Source organism: Hemiscyllium ocellatum, chromosome 5, assembly GCF_020745735.1.
Source record: "Hemiscyllium ocellatum isolate sHemOce1 chromosome 5, sHemOce1.pat.X.cur, whole genome shotgun sequence".
In the NCBI taxonomy this organism is placed as follows: domain Eukaryota; kingdom Metazoa; phylum Chordata; class Chondrichthyes; order Orectolobiformes; family Hemiscylliidae; genus Hemiscyllium; species Hemiscyllium ocellatum.
The window spans coordinates 62,542,049-62,566,246 of record NC_083405.1 but is presented as its reverse complement, the minus strand read 5'-3'; the positions used below and the strand labels follow the sequence as shown (position 1 = coordinate 62,566,246).

General features: G+C 38.3%; 1 protein-coding gene across 8 annotated transcripts in view; it reads left to right on the top strand.

Moving 5' to 3' along the window:
- invs (inversin) overlaps positions 1-24,198 on the top strand; it is a 272,361-nt gene that overhangs the window by 80,712 nt on the left and 167,451 nt on the right. For all 8 annotated transcript variants that reach the window (XM_060824802.1, XM_060824803.1, XM_060824805.1 and 5 more), the window contains one exon: positions 20,373-20,539. In XM_060824802.1, coding sequence (XP_060680785.1) covers positions 20,373-20,539 — 167 coding nt within the window. The remainder of the gene's footprint in view (positions 1-20,372; positions 20,540-24,198) is intronic.

Below are 24,198 nucleotides of genomic sequence, written 5' to 3'. Positions count from 1 at the left end.
GGCTAGACCAGGTAAGAATGGGAGGTTTCTTTCCTAACAGGATGTTGATGAACCAGATGGATTTTTAAAAAAAAACCATAATACAGTAATGGATTTACTATATATGAGCTTTCAATTACAGATGTTATCCTGTAATTTTTAACTTCTACTAGCTGGTGTGGAGAGATTTGAACTCAGGCCCCCAGAGCATTAACCTAGGCTTCAGAAATTACCAGTGTACTGCTTCCTTCCTTTAATTAAACAACAGACCCTCCTAACCAAGTTGCAGCCTGAATTATTACCTCGATGGCAATAAGACATGTGATCTACTGTGAAATATATACATGATTTGGCTTTTAAGTTTTTATGTTTTCCTTGATTCTGGATTAATTGTACTATAAATGATGTTTTATCTCTAATCATGGTTTAGAATTCTCTTTCCCAGATTTGTTAGCATTCAGCTTTCCTGGAGATATCAATAGACACACTGGCTTTATTAAGAGGATAAGAAATGGGCCATTCATTGTCCATGTCTCCCTCTGATCTTGAATGCTAAATGTAGTGTTTAAATAATTAATTCCCAACTTGTTTGAGTAGATCCACTTCACTTCAGTTAGTTAATTTATATTTTAACCTCCAACCTAAAATTAGATTCATGAAACCAACCATTGTATTGTAAGACATTTGAATTATGAACTAGATATTTGAAATAATATATGCAGGAGCTTCAAGGCTATCATTTGCTATCTTGTTTCTCTCAGGTTATAGATTTGGAGATACACGGTTTCACCCAAATTAGTGCCTTCTGACAGAAACCATGAATTCATCAAAAATGACAAGGTGCACCCATTAAACCAATGAAAGGGATGAATTGTTTACACTTTTGAGACTGCTGTCACTAATTTTCTACAATTATTGGATCAACAGTATCCTTGAATAGCTCTGCAAAGAAAAGCTTTCAGCCAATCACCAGGTAGAGATCACTTGGAAGAGTTAGTTTTTGCTTGATAAAGATGACAGCATTATAACAACAACAGCTGATGTGAAACCTTATCAAAAGAGCATTAGATTTGAAACTGAACTGAATTCTCCAGCCTGTGATAATACCATTCCAATTTTAAATAAGTTGATATCCTTCTCAGATTTGCAGCTGCTTTCACTCATTAAAAATTATAATCATGGTGACACACTGATGACAAGAACTCTGGACATGCCATTTCCGTTCAAGGTGTGGGGAGAGGCAGAGGATGTTGCCTTTCCCTACTTTGAAACAATGATAAATTATAGCAAAACGTATTCTCATTGTTTGGCAAAAGTAATGAAGGTCAATTTAGTATCCTTCAGTCCTGGCTAAACATGGTTTTACTCTAATAATTTCTCACAATTTTTCTGTCTTTTCTTTGTCTCATTGTTTTTGCTTTTTCTTTTTCCACTTTTAACTGCCATTGTAGGAATGACAGTATTTTCTCATATTTCACCAAGGAGCAAACAATATTAGGGAGATCTTATGGAATGATGTCTATCCTAATTTTCAAATTTTAATAGAAAGGAATCTGTTAAAGCTCAAAGCAGAAACTTGCAGAGAACACTGAAACTTCCTACCTATGTGGTATTCTGAGAATAAGTGAAATTACAGTACATATTGAGGACTTTTAGGATGACTAATTCTGAAAACTTACGTACCTGGGCTGGTCGTGTTCCTTGGATGCTGCCTAACCTGCTGTGCTTTAACCAGCAACACATTTTCAGCTCTGGTTGTGCCCTTAGTCAAGATGTTCTTTTACAGCAACAATCCTTTCATCTGTGTTGCAAATGTGGAAAATTGTCCAGATATGTTATGTATACTTCAGAAAGAAAGACAAAAATCAATCCAGCCAATCAGTACCTCTTCGGTCTAGTCTTCATTATCATTTAAGAGAGAGTTCTATTGATGACCCCCTTCTCTAAATAGCAGTGTTGGCTTAACAATAACCTGCTTATTGATGCTCTACTTGAATTCTACCAGGGTCACTCAGTTCCTGACCTCATTATTGGTTCAAATATCAACGAAATCCAAATTCCAGAGATGAGGTGATACGACTGTCCTTGGTATCATTTGACCATGTGTGGCATCAAAACACCCTGGCAAAACTGGAGCTAATAGGAATCAGAGGGAAAACTCTCTGCTGGTTAAAGTCATACTCAGCCCAAAGGTGTTGGAAGTCAATTATTTTAGCTCCAGACTATCTGTACCGGAATCCCAATGGGCAATGTCCTAAGATCAGACATTTTCAGCTGCTTCATCAATCACCTTTCTTCCACCATCAGGTGAGAAATGGGAATATTCATTGATAACTGCTCAGATATCAAAACTTGGACAATATACATTTTTGGCTGACGAGTGGCAAGTGATATTTGCACCACACAAGTTCTAGGCAATGACCATCTCCAACAATAAGCAATCTAGCCATCCCCCATAATGTTAGAATGGATTACCATCACTGAATTCCCCCACTACCAAAATCTTGGTCGTGGGGGTTACCATTGAACAGAAACTGCACTAGACTGGGTGGACCAACAGTGGCTCTAAGAGCAGGCCAAAAGCCAGAAATCCTTCATTGAATAACTCACCTTCTGACTACCCAAAACCGTCCACCATTCAGGAGCTTGACTTCATTCAGGAGAAGACACAACCCATTCAATTGTCACCAAATTCCAACCCCCAACCACTAACATACAGCAGCCGCCATGTATACCAACTACCAGATGCACTGAAGAAATTCACTAAGGCTCCACAGATATCATCTTTCAAATTCACAATTACTACCATCCAGAAGGACAAGTGTAGTAGATACATTTCCTGCAAATTCCCCTCCAATATATTCACCTTCTTGATTTGAAAATCTACACCTTTTCATCAGTTGCAAAATCCTGGAGTTCCCTTCCTAAGAGGGAGGGTTTGTGTACACCAAGTGGACAAGAAGGTAACTCACCACAACTTCTGCGGGCAACTAGGAATGGGCTATAAATTCTTGCCCAGTCAATAAAGCCCACATCCTGTGAGTTAATTTTAGTTGCTTGACTTCTCTGTGGGACATCTCCCAAAATTTTGGCAGAAGTCCCCGAATGTTAGTGAAGAGTACTTTTCAGGGTTGTCAGGGCATAATGTGCTCTTATCCTTTTCAGTTTTGGGAGAGGAATGCTAAGTGGTCATTTTGGTTTTAATATTTTTCATCTCCTTTGATGTAGCTTAGTTGCTTACTTTGCCATTTCAGAATTTAATTAGGAGTCAGCCAAACAGCTGTGTGTCTAGCATCATATGTCAGGTCAACTCGATAAGGATAGCAGATATCATTAATGACATTAGTGAATCAGATGGACCTTTCTGACAATCCAAAAGTTTCAAGATCACTATAACTGAGACTTGTATTTTTATTCCAGATATATTGATTGATTGATTGAATTTAAATTCAATCAACTGCCGTGCTAAATTTGATGTAATCAGTGCCTCTGAATCATTAACCCAGTGATAATACCCAGCATATTGAAGTAAAGGGAAAGAAAGGCTTGAATTTATTTCACGGATTTCCCAGCACTTTACAGACAATGAAGTAATTTGTAAGTGCAATTTTTATTGTAATGTAGAAAATGGGGTAGAGTTTATCAAAAGATTTGAGAGTAAAATGGCAAAGAACAAAAAAAAATGTTTTACTATATTGGCAAGTTCACTAGTTTCAGATCTCTAGAAGTTATGTTAGAACTTTATAGTGCTCTTGTCAAGCTGCCTGTGGAGCACTCCATACAATATTGGTTGTTGCGCCATCAATGTAGAGGGCATTTAGGTCTTAAGGATGGTTTTGTGAACATTCAGCTAATTTCTGTTAATTGAGGGAAGAATTATCATCAAATGGTTTATCACCAAGATGTATTATTGTGAGAAGAATAGGTGACCTTACACATACTTCATGGATTAAAACAATACCTTTAGATATGTCCAGAAAAAAATGCCAACTGCATAAATGACACTTGCCAAAAAAAGGGACTTATTGAGAGACCTGAGTAGCTCGTGTGCTATAACATACAAGTGGTCGTGTGAAACCACAACTGCTGTAAATGAAGAATTACGAATAACCTTGCCATATGGATCAGTGCTGAGATCTCATCCATTTACAATGTATGTTAGTAGCTCAGGAAAAAGGACAGACTATACTGGCATCAAATCTGCTGCAGAGACAATTGGAGGCGAGAGGGGGGAGATCAAGCTATTAGGTGCCTGGGCACAAAAGTTGCCAGATAGGATATAATGTCAAAAAATAGGTGATTATTCACTTTGGTAAGAAGAATAGGAAAGCAAATTATTACTGACGACTTCTCACTGGTAATGCTGGTAAGTAGAATTGAGAAATCCAGTTCGTTACTGAAGTTAAACTGAGCTATAAGTGAGAGGGATTTGAAATGAAGTCTGAATTTAGACTGCAAGCTGTTAAGGAATAGAGCAAAATAAAACTGTGTGGGAGGCAGATGCCAGGATTGTCACAGTTGTTGAGGTGCTGATTAGAACCTCAACTGGTTCTTCAAAAGGGCTGGAAAAATTGTTCGTGAATATGTTAACTATTTCAAAAATCACGAGTTATGAAAATGAGCTGCTTTCAGTCCTAAAATGTATGTACAGATTTCATCAGAATGAAAGATACATATTCAAGGTTTTGAAGAGTGTGTTGTGGATAGGTATCAAATCATAATTTTCACATATCAGGACTGAGCAATTTCAGACCAAAATTCAGTAGTGGACTAAAGGTAACCCCAAGATCTGTAAACAAGGCTTTAGATCACGTGTCTTATTGAGACCCAGAAAATGGTTGAGGCAAAATCTTAGGAAACACATGTGTCTGTTATAATAAACCCATTGAATGGCATTCTAAAACATCATGGAGGTTGTAAAAGGGCTGTCAAGTACCACTTGACTGGATTACTTGACCACCCATCTCTAGTTATTAGACAGCCAAACTTGTTCTTGCTTTTGGAACTACCTTGTGGAGGCCTCATCATGGGGTTCCTCCTTCTGCTTTTCATCATCATTTCACAAATCCTCCCATTTCCCAGATTATCTGCAGAAGAGTGATAAAATCCTGGCCCATGTGGGGTTCAAACTATCATCCTTCTGAGTTGAAAGTACCACCAGCTAAGCCAGATTGAATGCAAGAGAATTGGCAGATTTTGCATTCATTTTTGAATGGATTTGTGATGAGCACCGAATATCAACAGCAAGACTCTAGACGAGAAACTTAGCAAAAATGAAGTACAAGTATTTTCAGTTATGTGTTGGATATCTTTAGAAATACTTAACTGTAACTGAAATAATACAATCCTTTTATAAATACCTGCTAAACGAAATCTGTACAACTATGCAAGTTTGAATGAATGAAGATGGATAAATTAAGTGCTTTTGTTTTTGCCCTATATTTGGCTAAGAAAGTTAAAAAGGTACAATTTTTGTAAATTTTATTTTTTTATTTTACAAAAAAACTGAATTTTAAATATGTGGTTTTGAAGTTATCATGTAGGGAGTCCTTCAAAACGTTCTTGTCTAATTATGACTGAATTTATGCTAGTGTTTATGCATTCAATGCATTGGCTAATGTGGCAGCTTCATTACCAAAGAAAATTATTGTTATATTTTAATGTTAAGTACCTAGAGTTACTCCTGTCTTTGGATGCTGAGGAACTTGGTCTCTTTCCACTCTTAAGTAACATATTCATACAGTTCATAATATTTGGGGAAACAAGAGGATTTATTCAATTTTAGAGCCGATGTTAACTGGAATAGGTGGTTTAATCCTTCAAGCTTGGTCCATCATTCAGTGAGATTGTGGCTGATTATTTGCCCAAATCCCTTAATCTCTTTGGGCAACAAAAGCCTATCAATCTCAGACTTAAAATTAAACTTTGACTCAATATCAACCACAATTTGTGAAGTAAGTTCCAAACTTCCTGAAACCTTTTGTTGAGGTGTGTCCTAATTCTCACCTGGAAGGTCCTGGTCTAATTTTTAGAATATGACCTCTAGTCCTAACTTTCCCAAAAGCAATTTTTTTTTTTCAATCTGTCTGCTCCTCTACTCTTAATATCTTGGTTTACGTCATATATTTAAGTTACACAATATTTTAATCTCTTTCTAGTTCTTTATGGTAGCACGCAATATGTGTACAGCAATGAATCATTGAATTGCCAGAAAACTGACTTACTGTGTACTTATATGGTGTAGTAGCATGAACGTCCACATTTAGAGTTTTCAACTAGTAATGAATTGCAGATTTCTTTTTCTTGATCATTCTATGGTACAAGTATTATGTGAACATTATTGGACAAAATAAAAATATTGCCATTTAACATTGGCTCTAAAATTGAATAAATCCTCTTGTTTCGCCAAATATTATGAACTGTATGAATATGTTACTTAAGAGTGGAAACAGACCCATGAGTCAGAATTCTCACAATGAGAATTACTGCTTAAACTTGCCTTTGTTTCTTTTGGAATTCAAATCATTCTCAGCCCTCTAATTTCTCTAGTTACTGATGACTATTTTGAAATTTATTTAATCCCGTTTATTAGAATTGTATGTGCTGGAGTGAAGAATGTATTTGAGGAGAAAGTGAGGTCTGCAGATGCTGGAGATCAGAGCTGAAAATGTGTTGCTGGAAAAGCGCAGCAGGTCAGACAGCATCCAAGGAACAGGAGATTCGATGTTTCGGGCATAAGCCCTTCTTCAGGAATTTGAAGAATGTATTTGAATGTTTTAATGTTAAATGTTTTCAATCTTTTACCTTATTTGTGTAGTTCAGGTTGACATAGCGCATGTAATTGATGAGTTTCCATTAAAAAGTAGAAACAGGAGTAGACTGTTCAGCCCTTGCTTTAGATTAGTTAATGCTGATTTGTACTCGCACACTGAAACTTTGATTGTTCTTATACCTGCAGCTTGTTGGTATGAGAATAATAAATGTCCACACCATTGTATGAAAAATTTAAATGCAGAATGGTGGAGCTTAATTCTGAAATTCTGGGAAAGATGGAACCTGTACAAGGCAGATTCCCTACACCTGAACAGGTCTGGGATAAAGATCCTTGCAGTAAGATTTGTAAGTTTTGGTGGGGAGTGGCTAACCTAGATTGATAGGGAAATAAGAACATGGGTCAAGTTCAGAGCAGGAAACTGAAAAATAGAAGAGGCAAGAGGTTAAAAAATGTACAGAAATTGTCGGTATTGAAAGGTATGTGTGTAAACATAAGGAGTATAATGAATGATGCACACCATGCAAATGGTATCTTTTCTATAAAAGAAAATTGGTTTAATGAGGAGCAAAGATGAAATAGCTCAGTATCCTTATATGAAGAGTTTTTATTAGGCTGGATTGAGAAGGGGCTAAAAAAGATGGGTGTAACAGATATTTTAATCCACTTGTTCAGACATGTTATGATAGACAGTTCTGCAGCAGGTGGGACATGAACCTGAATCTCTTTATTCAGAGATAAGGAAACAAGAGCACCCCCCACCCAATTCCAGTGGAAGGGTCATACTGTAGTCAGATAAACAATCTGACCTGTGAGAGGCGTTGATAAAGCAAGTGAAACATCAAATTAGGCCATGTGGTTTGACCACAGAAACAAAAGGCAGGTAGCCACATTGCTTGGTGTGTACTCTAGACCTCCAAATAGGTGGAAAGGGAGTTAGAGGAGCACATATGTAGGCACATTTCCGAGTTCCAAGACAATAACTGTTTCAACTAATATCAAAACATTAACCTGGATACAAACTGTGCAAAAGGCACAAAGAGCAATAACTGTTGATCTGCATTCAAGAGACCTTGGTTCACTGAGAGAAGGTGCAATTCTAGATTTTGTCTTAGGAAACGAGGCTGGGGAAGTGGATGACCTGGCAGTGAATGATGGTTTTGGAGATAGTGAAAGCAATGAATCATAATGGAAAGGACAAAGATATAAAAGGATTAAAAGTTCTAAATTTGAGTAAGGCAAATGTATCAAAGCTGAGAGATAATCTGACAAAAGTAGACAGGTTACAGCTATTTGAAGGAATGTCGATGGCAAATCATTGAGAGGCATTCAAAATTAAGATTCTGCGAACGCAGTGTAGATACAACTAACAGAGAAAATTGGTAGTATTGCCAAAACTAGAGTCCCCTGATTATCTAGATACATATGTGACAACATAAAGAAGAAAAGCAGAGCTTATGACAATCTCAAAAAACTTGATACTGGAAACCTGGAATTTAGAAAGTACGCGGCTAACATGAGAAAATAAATCAGAGCACAAAAAAGTGTTGGCTGTTTAAATTAAGGAAAATCCAAAGCTGTTGTAGCAGTTCATTCAGACCAAAAAGGGTGACTAAGGAAAGGATTGGGCCTATCCGAGATATGCATGGTAACTTGTGCATTGGTGAAGAAGTTACCTATTTTTATACTCCATTCCTTTTGAAATAAAGTAGGAGAAAGTGAGGACTGCAGATGCTGGAGATCAGAGCTGAAAAATGTGTTGCTGGAAAAGCACAGTAGGTCAGGCAGCATCCAAGGAGCAGGAGAATTTACATTTCGGGCATAAGCCCGAAGAAGGGCTTCTCCTTCTGAGGTCTTTGTCTTTGTCTTCACAAAGGAAGGGGATGATGCAAATATTCTGGTTAAAGAGGAGGAATGTGAAATGTTAGGTAAAATAAGCAAATAAAAAGGAATAGACTGACCATAGGACATTGAAGTAAAAGTGGCCAATAAGCCCATAATGGTCTGCCTTGCCATTTAATGAGATCACGACTTCACTTTCCTGTCATTTCCCCATAACATTTGATTCGTTTACTGATTAAAAGACTGCCCTGATTTGTATTTACTGGTCCAAACTCTACAACCCTCTATGGTAAAGCATTCCACAGATTGACCAGTCAGAGAATAAATTTTTCCTCATCTTTGTTTTAATTGGGTAAATCCTGACTCAGATTTTGCCCTCTAGTCATAGACTGTCCCACAAAGGAAAATCTTTCCAGATATCAAGCGTTTATCTTTTATGTTTCAATAAGATCTTCTCTCATTCTTCTAAACTCCAGTGAGTACATGTCTAAGCTACTCAACCTCTCCTGATAAGATAGCGCCTCCATACCCAGAATCAACCCAATGAACGTTCTGTGGATTACCTCCAATGCCAATATTATGTTTCTTTAGATAAGCGGATGAAAACTCCACATTATTCCAGCAGTGGCTAAACCAGGGCCTTATATAGCTTAGGCAAGACTTACTTATTTTTATACTCCATTCCTTTTGAAATAAAGTAGGAGAAAGTGAGGACTGCAGATGCTGGAGATCAGAGCTGAAAAATGTGTTGCTGGAAAAGCACAGCAGGTCAGGCAGCATCCAAGGAGCGGGAGAATTTTCGTTTCGGGCATAAGCCTGAAGAAGGGCTCATGCCCGAAACGTCGATTCTCCTGCTCCTTGGATGTTGCCTGACCTGCTGCGCTTTTCCAGCAACACATTTTTCAGCTTTTGAAATAAAGACCAACATTCCTTTTGCCTTCTCTATTATCTGCTAGTTTTTCATGATTTATGAGAGGTTTTCTGAATCCCTCAGAACTTTCTGTAGTCTTCTTTTTAAACATTCAGCTCTTCCATTCTTCCTGCCAAGGGGCATAACCTCTCATTTTCCCAACACTGCATTCCATCTACCAAATTTTGCCATTTCACTTAACCTAGGCCGCCATGCAGCTGAAAGAGAACATTGGACCTTGCGTAGCCTGGCCTTTATGTGACACCAGACCCACAGTAATGTGGTTATTTCTTAACTGCCCTCTAAAAATGTCTAGCAAGCCACTCAGGTGAACAAGTGCTGAAGGTCTCAAAATAGGAATGAAACTGGACAGACTATATTGCATCAGCCTAGGTACTGGAATTGACCATGGTAAATATGATCCCCTTGATGCTTCAAAGTCCTCCTCCCTAATAATCGTGGGTTGGTGCTGAAACTGGGAGAGTTGTCAGACACATTAATTGACCAACAGCTTGACTTAATCATTCTGATGGAATTATGCCTTCCAATGTCCCAGACTCTATCATCACCAACCCTGGGTATGTCCTGGCTCACTGGCAGGACAGGTCCAGTAGAGATTGCAGCACAGTGATCAGGAAGGAGTTGCCCTGGGAGACCTCAATGTGATACAAGTCCCCAGTCGATCTAATGGTATCAGGTCAGACAAGCGCAAGGAAACCACTTGCTGATCATTACATAGTACTCCCCCAGCTTGATGAGTCAGAACTCCTTCATATTGAACATCATGGAGGATACACTGAGTGTGACAGAGATGCAGATTGTACTCTGAGTAGGGGATTTCAATTACCACTACCAAGAATGTCTCAGTAGCAGCACTACTGATTGAACTGTTCTAGTCATAAAAGACAGCTACTAGACCTGGGTCTGTGGCAGGTGGTGAGCAAACCAAAAAGAAGGAGCAGATAGGGGAAGCTCTAAATTAGTTTTATGCTTCAGTTTTCACTAAGGAAAGGAGACTTTGTTGTGAATGAGAACTTTGAGGAGCTGGAATGCAGGCTTGAACAGATCAAGATTAATGAAGTTGATGTGCTGGAAATTTTGGCAAACATAAAAAGTGATAAGTCCCCAGGGCCAGATCAGATTTATTCCTCGGCTGCTCCGGGAAGTGAGAAAGGAGATTGCTAAGCTGCTGGGGAAGACCTTTGCCTCCTCACTCTCCATGGGAGTCGTACCTGAGAATTGGAAGGAGGTGAATGTTGTTGCTTTTTCAAGAATGCTAATAGGGAAATCCCTGGCAATTACAGACCAGTCAATCTTACATTTGTGGTCAGCAAGGTTTTGGAAAGAATTCTGAGGGATAGAATTTATAACTATTTGGAAAAGCATAGCGTGATTAAAGACAGTCAGCATGACTTTGTGAGGGGGAGGTCATGCCTCACAAATCTTATTGAATTCTTTGAAGAGGTGACAAGACAAGTCGACAAAGGTTGAACAGTGGATGTGGTATATATGGACTTCAGCAAAGCATTTGATAGGGTTCCCCATGGTAAGCTCATTCATAAAGTCAGGAGGTATGGGATTCAGACTTGTTGGCTGACAGAAGGTAGAGAGTGGTTGTAGATGGGAAATATTCTGCCTGGAAGTCAGTGTTGAGTGGTGTCCTGCAAGGCTCTGTTCTTGGGCCTCTGCTCTTTGTAGTTTTTATAAATTACTTGGATGAGGAGGTTGAGGGGTGGGTTAGTAAATTTGCAGATGACACAAAGGTTGGAGATGCCATAGATAATATCGAGGGCTATTGCAGGCTGCAGCGTGACATACAGGATGCAGAGCTGGCCTGAGAAATGGCAGATGGAGTTCGGATTAAAGACAGGATTCTTGGCAGTGTGGAAGAACAGAGGGATCTTAGTATTCAAATACATAGATTCCTCAGAGTTGCCATCCAAGTGGATAGGGTTGTTAAGAAAGCGTATGGTTTTTTGGCTTTCATTAACATGGAGATCGAGTTTAAGAGCTGCGAGGTTTTGCTACAGCTCTACAAGTTCCTGCTGAGACCACACTTGAATATTATGTCCAGTTCTGGTCACCCTATTAAAGGAAAGATGTAGAGGCTTTGGAGAGAGTGCAAAGAAGGTTTACCAGGATGCTACCTGGACTGGAGGGCTTGTCTTATGAAGAGAGGTTGACTAAGCTCTGACCTTTCTCTCTAATGAAAAGCACAGACAGAGTCAATAGTCAGAGACTTTTCCCCCAGGGCAGGATTGACTGGCATAAGGGGTTATAGTTTTAAGATATTAGGAGAAAGGTATAGAAGGGATGTCGGATAAGGTCCTTTATTCAGAGAGTTGTGAATAAAGCGGTGGTGGTGGAAGCAGAGTCATTGGGCACATTTAAGCGACTGCTGGATGTGCACATGGACAGCAGTGAATTGAGGGGTGCGTCGGTTGAGTTATTTTACATAAGGATTCATCCTCGACATAACATCGTGGGCCAAAAGGCCAGTTCTGTGCTGTACTGTTCTGTGTTCCTGACTTAATCCTCATGCCAGCTGCAGATGCATCTATCCATGGCAGTATTGGCAAGAGTGACCATCACTCTGTCCTTGTGGAGATGAAGTCACACCTTCACATTTGATATACCTTGTGCCTGAAAACTGGGTATGTATGAGGGAGCATGGGCTAAAAGCACATTTGTACTCCAACATAATCTGCAACCTCACAACCCAGCAAAACCTGACTGTACCATTAACATCAAGACAGGGAAACAACCCTGGTTCAATGAAGTATGCAGGAGGGCATGCCAAAGGAACAGCATAAAGTACACGCAAAATAAATCTGATGAAGTTAGAAAACAGAACTACTTGCCTGCCAAACACAGAAACAGAAAGTAACAGACAGAGCTAAGCAATTCTACAACCAATGGATTAGCTATAAGCTCTGCAGTCCTGTTCCAACCAGTTGTCAATGGTAGTGGACAATTAATCAATTCACTGGAGGAGGAGGCTCCACAATTATCCCCACTTTTATTGATAAGGAGCCCAAAATATTGTGCAAAAGATGAGACTGAAGCATTCGCAGCTATCTTCACCCTGAAGTGCTGAGTGGATGATCTATCTTGGCCCCGCCCTGTGGTACCCAATATCATAGATGCTAGTTGTCGGCCAGTTCAAATCAGCCCACATCATATCAAACACAATATTCTGATAATAGTATGTGCTCCAGAACTAGCGGCATCCCTAGCCAAACTGTTCCAGTACAGCAACAACAGTATCTAAATAACGATGTGGAAAAGTTGCCCAGGTATGTTTTGTACACAAACAGAACAAATTACTGCCCCATCAGTCTATTCTCAATAATCAAGAAAGCAATGGAAGGTGTTATCAGCAGTGCTATCAAACAGCACTTTGTTAGCAATATCTTAATCACTCATGTCAGTTGGGTTCCACTAGGGCAATTCAGCACCTCACCCCATTACAGCCCTGGGCAAAAAAACTGAATTCCATAGTTAAAATGAGAGTGACAGTCCTTGACATCAAGGTCACATTTGACCAAATGTGACATCAAAGAGCTGAGCAATATTTGAATCAATAGTTGCCAGGGTCAACATCTCACTGGTTGGAGTCATATTTGCTACAAAGGAAGATGGTTGTGGTTGTTGACATTCAGTTACCACAGCCAGGGCATCTCTGCAAGAGTTTCTCAGGATAGTTAGTGACCTAGGCCCTATTTTCAGCTGCTTCGCCAATAATCTTTTCTCCATCATAAAGTCAGAAGTGGGAATTTTTGCTGATGATTGCACAATGTTCAGCAACACTCATGTTGCCTCAGATACTCGAGCAGTTCATTTCCAAATGTAGCCAGCCTTAGACAATATCCAGATTTGGACTGAAAAGCATCTATACAGTTACAGTAAGACAGCTTTGTACTTTTATACTCAAATCCTCTTTTAATAAAAGCAAGCATATCATTTTCCAACTTTGTCATGATGTACTGTACATTAACTTTGAGTAACTCATGAACAAGAATCAAATACCTTTAAAGTCCAAAACTTTCCAACCTCTCTCACCATTTAAAAAATTTGTTTGTTTCTGTTTCTTCTTCCAAAGTGAATGACTTAACATTTAGGCACATTGTACTTAGTCTGCCAAATGTTTAGCCACTCACTTAGCCTCTCCAAATTCCCTTGAAGTGTCTGTTGCATAATCCTAACAACTCTCACTTCCTCCCAGTTTTGTACCATCTGCAGATTTGGAAGCATTACATTAAATCCCTACATTTACAGGATAGAAATTTAAAATTACAGATGGTGTTAAGGTAGAAATTGAAATGTCATTAACTTTAAATCCATCATTTATTTATCATTAAGGAAAATTCCAAGTCAACAAATACAAAATTGGCTTTCAAGCACAGAAAGGTTATTCAGCAATAGCCCTTGTGGAACTCCACTCATCACAGCCTGCCAATCTGAAAATCACCATTTATTCCCACACTGTTTTCTAAATCCATGCCAGTACATTCTCCCTTATTCATGTGATCCTATTTAAATCACTGAATCTGATTTGTTAGTTACATCTTCACAGATGTTCAAAAGGTCTGTTAAGCATGATTGTCCTTTCTTAAATCCCTGTTGATTCTACCTAATTCTACCATTATTTTATGTGTCCTGTTATCAGATTCTTTTGAATTGTAGCATTCTCTGCTTCAAAACAGCTGCCACTGAGGATGTTGATTGTGGGGAAAGCTGACCACTTAGTGACTGACTTTCTTCGGGGTTCTCTCATGCATGGGTATTCCTCAAACTTCTGGCTGGTGAGTAAAACCATGTCAGCCTGACAGGATCTCAGTCAATGTCCTTGACCCTCATATAGATGGAGGAAGTTTCTGCTCATTCAATTTTTGGGTTTTTGACAATTTAGAGACAGTGGAAAGGCTAACAGATGTAGAGATGACTGTCATTGACACATATGTGAAAACTGATGCTGCGTTTCTCGATGATGTCACAAAGGAGAAGCTCATAAATCAAAATTATTGTTCCTGTGGCACAGTGGTAGAGTCCCAACCTCTGAGCCAGATGGCCTGGGTTCAAGCCCCACCTGCTTCAGAGGTGTGTCACAATATGTCTGAACAGATTGATGAAAAATATCTATAAATGTCAATTGGGAGGTGGTCAATGATTCATCCTTGCAGGGCACCAGAGATGATGGGGTTGTTAGCAAGAGAAATCATTTCCAGTGATTCTTGGACTATGATTAAATAGATACAAATGTAACCAAGTGAGTGCAGTCTCACCCATATTGACAACAAAGGAGTGGTGGAAATGAAGTGGTCAGCCATGACGAAGGCTGCAGGCAGCTCATAAAGAGCAAGATAAGTTTTATGGTAGCTACAGAGGATGTTAATTCTGATTTTCGTAAGAACTATTTCAGAACTCCGGTGGGGCACAATAACACCATTCCACAGTGATACTACAGATGGTTACGATTATCTTGCGAACATTATTCATAACCCCATTCCACAGTTGCCTAAGTAATGACTAGCTTTATGTTGAAAAAGACCAGATGGCTATGAAATCCTATCACCAGATTTTTGTGGTTGTAATGATTGTGAATTTTTCAGTTTTCACTGCCATTACAAATCTGAAACTGACGTGATCTTCTGGTGACCACACACGCTCAGTTAAATGAAGAAATCCAGGGGTTGCTGTCACTGATTCCTTGCTCTTCTGCATGGTGCACTGTTAAAGCAGTCTCGGGTCGTACCTTCTGAAATCACTTGTGTTGGAATGAATTTCCACTTATCTTGGGATTAGCCCACAAGGGTTAACCTCAGTGTGCAAACCCTTGAAGAAGATACATCTTGTTGAATGAGCTATAACTAGGTTTTTAACAAGGTTCAAATTTATTATTGAATAGCCCGCCTGACCCTGAGAGAGAATTCGACGTTTTGGGCACAAGCCCTTCATCAGGCTTGTGCCCGAAACGTCGAATTTCCTGTTCCTTGGATGCTGCCTGACCTGCTGCGCTTTTCCAGCAACATATTTTCAGCTCTGATACTCCAGCATCTGCAGACCTCACTTTCTCCTGAGAGAGAATTGTTTTATCTGTAAATTTATGGAATTTTCCTTTATGATACAAGTATAGACATTTAGAATTATGATTAGTTTAAAGTTTGTTTAGAGGCTGCCACTGAACAAAATTCTATAGTCAGACTTTTGGCATTGACTTGGAAACCATTCGTAAGATGTTTGCAGCATTTTTTGCAGCAAATGATAAACTGAAAGAGTTGCAAATATTTCCACAGCACTAACCAGAATAGAGCAGGATGTTGCCCAGTATCCAGGACAATATTCCTTCCCCACAAGACATAGATGATCTGATATTTAATCAAACATCATTTGATGTTTGTGAGGCATTGCTGTTTGCAAGTTGGTTTACCACATTTTTCCACATTATTTAAATTTTGATCTCTAGCATTGTTTATGAGATATTACGGGATAATCTGAGACAAAGAAGAATTCTTAAAACACTACACCGTCTTTATTTAATAATCTGGAGTGAGGATGAGAACAAAATGGCAGCCACAGGGTAGTTAGGAAGTGTTCGGGCTTCTGATCACCAGTTCTGCAGCATCATTATTCATTTTCTGATGCTTAACATCAAAATTCATCTTTCTTTTTAATGGCTTTGATGGAGAAAGGATGTTTCAGGAGGCTTGCTGCAGTGAAGGCAGTGTGGTCCATTCCTCGTGGCCGTTGCGGCCATGTTCTTGTGGGGCCTGCAGAGTAGTGGTCTGCTTCAACATCTTCTATGAGAATCCAATGGCTTGGGATTCCTTGAGGTGTCTCTGTGGCTACTTCTAGCCTGGGATTGCAACCAGTGGTCTGCTTCAGCGATGAGGTGGATCTTGGAGGCAGCTTCTGCAGTGTCTGCAACAGCATGGTGGTCCGGCCTGGGATTCCAATGGCTTCAATGTTGGCTTTCTGCTGTGGTGGAAAATGTGGTTCCTGTTTTTTCCTCGACCTTGGGAACCCATGAGCTGTGAATTGTACAAAGATGGACTATGTCTTAATTTTTTAATACTTGATTTCTGTTATTAATATAGGTGCTGGAGTATGGTGACTTAAACACTTTTCACTATAATATTTGTAAAATACAAGTGACAGTAAATTACTGTTCTATTTTAGAAATGAGAGTTGCAGTAAACATAATTGTAGGAATGTAAATCCAGAACCCTGCCAGTTCTCTTTGGGAAGGACACAATTTAAGCTTTCAAAGGACATGCTGGGTTTTGTCCAAATACGAGATCGTTCTACAGTCCACCTTTAGCACAGTAGGCGGAAGTGGGCCGAAAGACAAGAACATCTAATGCCTGCAGTTCCTGTATCTTTACTCAGTCTATCGCAACCAATACATTGCATTGTTCTGTTCCCTTACAAATGGTATTTTGAAAATATCCTTTTTCAGAGATGTATCCCCAGTGTTGTGGCTGCCAAATTTTGATATAAAAAGTGGGGATCCTTTGCTGATCTTGAAGTTCCCCTGGGATAGCAGCAGTGGTTTTCAGAAGTTCCATCCAAATACTTAGTAATGGATGCAACCTGTAGAGATTTTTTTCCTGAGTACTGTGTTATGAATTGGAGTATTGTGATGTTACAATTCTACCTAATGGTACTACAGGACACGTTTGGTCCCAACGTGAAACCTGGCTTGATGAATTTATTTTCTCTTTGTTTAGTGATAGCAGCTAGTCACTCAGTACTTCCACTCAAGGCTGCAGGTTTTCTTTAATATCAGAATAACCATCAATAACACTAAAAGAAACAACAAAGAAAACTATCTAAATCTAGAAGACAAACAGAAAGACATTAAAGCATACAACAAAACAAAGTTTCAACAAGATTTTCGACAAGTTTTTCTTTACAGACACCAAAGTCAAGAGAAATTACACTCCAAGTGGAAGAGGTAGTTGAAGATAATAGAATAAAACTATGGCGTGTCATATTGCAAGCTGGAAGATTTGGAAGCTTTTAAAATGTAACAAAAGTAAAGATTTGAGATAAATAGATCATTTTTCCAGTTGGCAAAATGTAAATAATGGAATGCTACAGGATTTGATCCTTTTGCCCCAATTATTTATAATTTTTATTAATGACTTAGATATGGGGATAGTAGATCCCATAGCCAAATTTGCAGGTGACATTAAAATAGGTGAAGAAGTAATTTGCAATGAAGAAATAAAACATTAACAAATCAAAATGGATAGCTTAAGTTAACGGGCAAATATTTGGCAGATATGGCTTAACATGGATATTTGTGAGGTTATCTGTTTTGATCAGAAGAATGGCAAGGCAACGTATATAATTGGAGAGAGAAACTCCAGAGTGCGAAGGTGCAGAGGGATCTTGTGCATGAATTGTAGAAAACTAATATGAAGAAGAGCCATGTAAGAATACTACTCATTGACTACAGTTCAGCCTTCAACATTATTATCCCCTCAAGACTGATTACTAAACTTAGTGATCTTGGACTAAGCCCCACTCTCTGCAACTGGATCCTCAGTTTCCTGACCCACAGATCACAATCTTTGAAGATTGGGGCAACATTGTCACTAACACTCAACTCTGGAGCCTCCCACGGATGTGCATTCAGTCCCCTACTGTACTCACTGCATTGTACCAAATACCAGACTAATGCCATTTACAAATTCACTGATGACATACCATAGTTGGTCGAATCTCAGATGGCGACGAAACAGGCGACAGATGGGAGATGGAAGATCTGGAAAAATGATGCACTGAGAACAACCTAGCTCTCAATGCCAGCAAAACCAAGGAACTCATTATTGACTTCCGGCTGGATGTTACTCATGTGCTCCCCCTACACATTAACAGTGGAGAGTGTCAAGCTCCCGGGAGTGGTCATCCACAAGAAGCTTTCTTGGACTCTTCATATGGATGCACTGTTTCCAAAGGTCCAACAATGTCTCCTCTTCCTCAAACAGCTGAGGAAATTTGGAATGACAACGAATGCCCTTGCCAATTTTTATAGGTGTGTCATCGCAAGCATTCTGTCTGAATGTATCACTACCTGTATGGCAACTGTACCATTCAAGATCGGAGATGGTTAGAGAGAATGGTGAACTCGGCCTGGACAATCACAAAGGCCAACATCCCATCTATAGAATTCATCTACCAAACTCGCTGTCAAGGAAAGGCCACCAGCATTCTTAAAGATCCATCCCACCATGGCAATGCTTTTCAACAACCTCTACCATCGGGGAGAAGGTACAGAAGCCTGAACACACACACAAGCCAGTTTTGCAACAGTTTCCACCCTGCTGTTATTAGAATACTGAACAGACTCACAAAGTCTTTACATTCACATGTGTTTTTGTTTTTGCTGCTATTTACCCAATTATTTTCTATCTATGCTACTTAACTATGTGATCTGCTTGTATTGCTCACAAACTTTTCACTGTGCCTCGGTACATGTTACAATAAATTCAATTCAATTCAGTTTGAAGATGCAGTAGGTAATAGGAAAGCCAAATAGAATTTTGGCATTTATTGCTAAAGCAGGGCAACATTGCTGCAACTATACAAGGTATTCATGAGACCACACTGGGATTGTTGGAAAAATTGGTCCCCTTACTTGGGGAGGGATGTAGTTGTATTGGAGGCAGTTCAGAGGAGGTCACGAGATTGAGTCCAGAGATGAGGGCCTCGTCTTGTGTAGAGAGATTGAGTAGTTTAGGCCTGTACTGTCTATAATTTAGAAGTATGAGAGGAGATCTAATTGAGGTATATAATATGCTAAAGCAGTTTGACAAAGCAAGCTAAGAGAGTATGTGTCCTCTTGTGGGCAATTTATAATGCGAGGTCATAGTTTTAGGATAAGGAGTAGCAGATTTAAAACAAATGTGGAGAAATTACACCTCTCAAAGGGTTATGAATCTGTGGAATTCACTATTCCAGGGTTTGGTGGATACTGGGACATTGAATAAATTTAAGGAGGAGACAGCTTTTTAATTACTACTGGGTTGAAGGGTTATGGAGAGCGAGGAGGAAAACAGGCTTGAGACCAAGATGAAATCAGCTATGATTATATCAAATGGCAGACCACACTTTTGGGGCTGAATTGCCTATCCTCCTTCTATTCTAGTGTTCTACTTCAACTTTACTGATTCCTTACACTTTCTTTGCCATAGAGTGCAGAGACACTTTGATAAGACCTTTCCAATTCTGACAATATGAATCTTTCACATATGAGAGTTTATATCTTTCTGTTCCAATAAAATGAAGATTGCAAACAAAACTCTCCACAAACTGCCCTGAAGTCCTCCTGGGAGAGTCAGTACACTTGGTTCTAAACTTAACTTCCGTTTCTTCAAAACTGAATTTAAAAAGCTTGCTCAATCTGAAATGCTCCTGAACTGAAAACTAAATGAATTACCAAATGGTGTTCTGGAACGAATTTGACTGACTTATATCAAAAGAAGAAAACACTGTAGAAGTAACCTACATCCATTTGTTATGAAATCCAAATTCCAAAAAGGATAATAATTTATATAAATTTATCACAATAGTTCATGCATTAAGAAGTGAGATTTATGTAACAGTATATCATCTGTATTTGTGCTTGATCCACTTTGACAATAATCTTCTGAAGAAGGATCGCTGGACCAGAAATATTAACTCTGCTTTCACTCCACAATTGGCAGACGTGGTGAAAGTCCGGTTTTTGCTTCAGATTTGCAGCATCTGCAGTTCTTTTTTTTAATGAATATATATGACACTATGACTCTCATAGTTAATGTGTTTACTTGTTTAAATTAATCCTTAATTTTTTCTTTCCTCCCAACTTTTTAAATCCAGCAAATCCAAATATAAAGGATGCAGAAGACCAGTTTGGTCGGACCCCACTGATGTATTGTGTACTTGCTGACAGATTGGACTGTGCTGAGGCACTCATTAAGGCTGGAGTTAATATCAACAAAGCAGACCGCAGCCAGAGGACTGCCTTACATCTTGCAGCACAAAAGGTGAGCATCATTAAGATATGCATATAATAAAATTGAAACATTTTGTCTCAAAATTCTACGGTATTATCTTCGTGGGATCTACCAATACATTTGAATATGTGAACAATGATGCATTATTAAATTCCGTTGTATCCTATTCCATGCAACTGCAATACTTGCATATCACAGTACTCTCACTGTTTATCTCATGGCCATGAAACAGACTTCCTGGTAAGTATAAATGAAAAGAAAAGATAAATGTTTATTCATACGTTTTACAAATGTCTTTTACTTAGATTATTAACAGAATAATAATAAAATAATACAAATAAAAAAAGCATAAAATAAACTAAATCACATTTGAGTCAGTTCTTTAAGTTGGACTTATTACAAGGATTGATGGTCTTATTTTGTGGTTCTTCTGAAGTGAAGAAAACATGTATATTTCTGGGTTTGTCATTCAAGGTTGCAACCATGCATCTTTGAAGAAGAGAGACATTCTTTTTGTAGGTGGGAACAAATTAGTTCCAGTCTCACTGCCTTGATTATATGGAGGGTTTTTGAGCAAATTGTCCATTACGAATGTAAGGAACATGTCTCAGAATAAGAAGCCGCACATTTAAGACAGGGATGTGAAGGAATTTCTTCCCCTAGAGGGTTGTGAACTGTGGAATTCTTTACCACAGAAGGCTATTGAGGCTGAGTCATTAAGTGTATCAAGGCTAAGATAGACAGATTTTTCATCAGTAAGGGTAATGACAGAAAAGGCAGGAAAATTAAGTTGAGGATTGTCAGATCAACCATGATCTCATTGAAAAGCGAAGCAGGCTCAATTGGCTGAATGGCCTACTTCTACTTCTCCATATTGTGGTCTTCTTACTAGGTCATATTTCGTCTTGTACCCTGTTGGTGTTGTGATTCACTTGACTTGACTTATGATGATTCTTCAAGTAATGAACTTTGTTCTTTGAAGTCATGTGACCATATGCTTTATATTTTACTGTCCATGCAAATGATTCAAAGCTGTATATCATTGTTACCCAATGGGGAAGAACAGTAGGTCTAATATCTGCTCGTGATAAGTAAAGATTCAAGCTCACAGACACCGCGTCTAGTGAGATACAGTACTGATTTTTAATTCCTGTTCAAATGTAGACAATGGGGCAATACATACTCAAATATACTCACGTTTTGAATGTATTTTTAAGGGAGAATTTTCCACCCATCGGCATTTACATTTTAATTACTTTCCAGAAGCATGTTTAGACATGAGTGAAGCCTTGTTTATTTAGAAATCACAAAAGGTTACTTGACCTTTGGCGACCATCTTTTTAAGTACAATGTCCAGTTGTTGTAAGGAAAAGTTTATTTCAAGAGTCCTTGAACAAAATTTGTATCCTGGAAGTTATGAATAAGATGTATGTTCACTGGGCAAGACATACTGCACAGGTTTGCCGATGTTTGTAATCGTCTGAAAAAGCCTGTTTCTTGACTTTCATAGTTAAACTGCAAGATATTTCACACTTAACAGTAAATAAGACCTTAGCTTTACCAAAATGAACGCAGCATTTCTTGAAGAGTCAAGTGTTTTCTCTAGTTTGGAGTGAGGATTTCCATACAAAGCAAAAAATTTTTTAAAAATGTTAATTTGTGTTGCAGTTTTTACAATAGCAATGTGACATTTCTTTGTTATAAATATATATATATATTTTGTAAAAGCCTTTTTTTTGTATCTGACTTGTGTTAAAACGTTTGTAAAATAATGTGAAATGCTTTTGGGAGTATTTTATTTGATTGACATTTATTTTTGGAAAATTTTGTGTGATTAAAAATAGTACTGTCAAACATATTGCATTAATATTTTTACAACTTATAATTAAGTTGCTGTCAGCAATTTAGTAAAAAAATCTAGTTGTCATCCCCATCCCGAGACTATTATTGGCATTTATCTTTATCAAAATGACTGCCTATTTTGTTGGTCAGTATATGCCAACTTCAACTGTAGCAAATGCATTGAAAGCATTAGTTTTATTTTAAATTTTGTGTTCTAAACTGATTTAAAAGCCACAACAATAAATTAAAGTGTGATCTTGAGCTATAGATGGAAACAAAACTTAAGAAAACAGAGAGCACCTTGTAAGGATAATGTTTGAGACATATGCCTGTCATGTAGGTTTCCAATGACAAATGCAGCCTTCTATTGACATTGTGTCTCTTGACGATAGTTACTATGCAGGCTTCTCTTTGCTGGTCAAATGCCTTAATTGTTCTGGCCTTTCATTCACTCAAAGTTGAAACATCACCATAAGCAAAGGAGGAGGAGCAAGTCCTATTACTAGTCTGGCAGAATACACTGTCTGAACTGCTGGGAACAATCAACCTGTCATAATGTTATGATTTGTTCATTTTTATACCTTTTATTAGTCTTCACTTGTTTTGCCATTTGTCCTCTGGGGCAGGGAAAATGCTGTCTAATTTGAGAGGCTTGCTTCTGTCAGAATAGCTTCAACAGGGACAGTGTTAACTGTAGTGACAAATAATCAATACCTGTCCTTGTCAAGTGGAACATGTATAGTTGGGCCTTTCATCTAGAGGATTAAAGGTCTAATTGGATTGAGAATAGGGAAGGTGGGCTGTAGGTCTGCCCTGTCAGTGCTGTGAAGCTGTCACTTGTCATCCTTGCTCATACTAGAGTAAGGAGATGATGAGCAGAACTTCTAAAGGCTTGCCAACAAAGTATTCTGAATGAGGTTCAGAATAGGATTGAGATATTTATAAAAAGGTTTAAATGTATGACAGTCACTATTGTGCAAGAGACAGATGGTATTGTGATTAAAAAACCTTTTATTCTAATGTGGCAGAACTTCTTAAAAAATGTGTTTTTGAAATACATTTAGCAATAAACTTAGAAGGTAAAATAACCAGTTTAGTTTTATACAATGTAGAGATTCTAGATTGTGAATTTTAAAATTATCTGTATTTGTGCCTGAGTCTCAAAAATTGATTAGGTAACAGTTCAGACTAAAGAATTACGTAAGTGCAGGTTAATATATTGGTGTGGCTACATTCCTCTACATTTATAGCATTTGATCAGTTCATCTACCATGACAGGATGAAACTAAATTCTACACTATTTAGCATTCATTGAAAATGACATTTTTTACAATGTAACTACCTTCTTTTTCCAACTCCTAATCCTGTTTCTTCATATCTTCTTTAATGAAAGCGAAATATGATATGATTTAGTTTTATCCTTTCCTATCATGGAGAATCTATTGATCAAATGCTATAAGTATGGAGGGATCCAAATAATGAAACCTTAGATCAGGGAGAATGTTCATAGAGCCTCTCCATTTATCGGGGATAATAGTGTTTAGAGCTACCTGTGCTCTTTGTGTAATCTTCTTGTTTAGTGGCCGTAAAGGGGAATTATCATCAAAGCAGGTAGCGTAATCAGGCATAGGTTGAATTAAATTAATAAATTTACGAACTTGACATTGTAACCTTCATAGAAATAGAATGGAGAGTGAATAATGCAGAACAAAATCTCATTAGGAATACTGCATTTAAATCTGGTCCCAATCACAATTAATGTATTACTGCCCTTGAGTGAGTTCAAAGATTAATAACAAAGGTGAATCCTATTGGTGTTTAAGTTATAAAGGAAAGGCTGAGGAAGT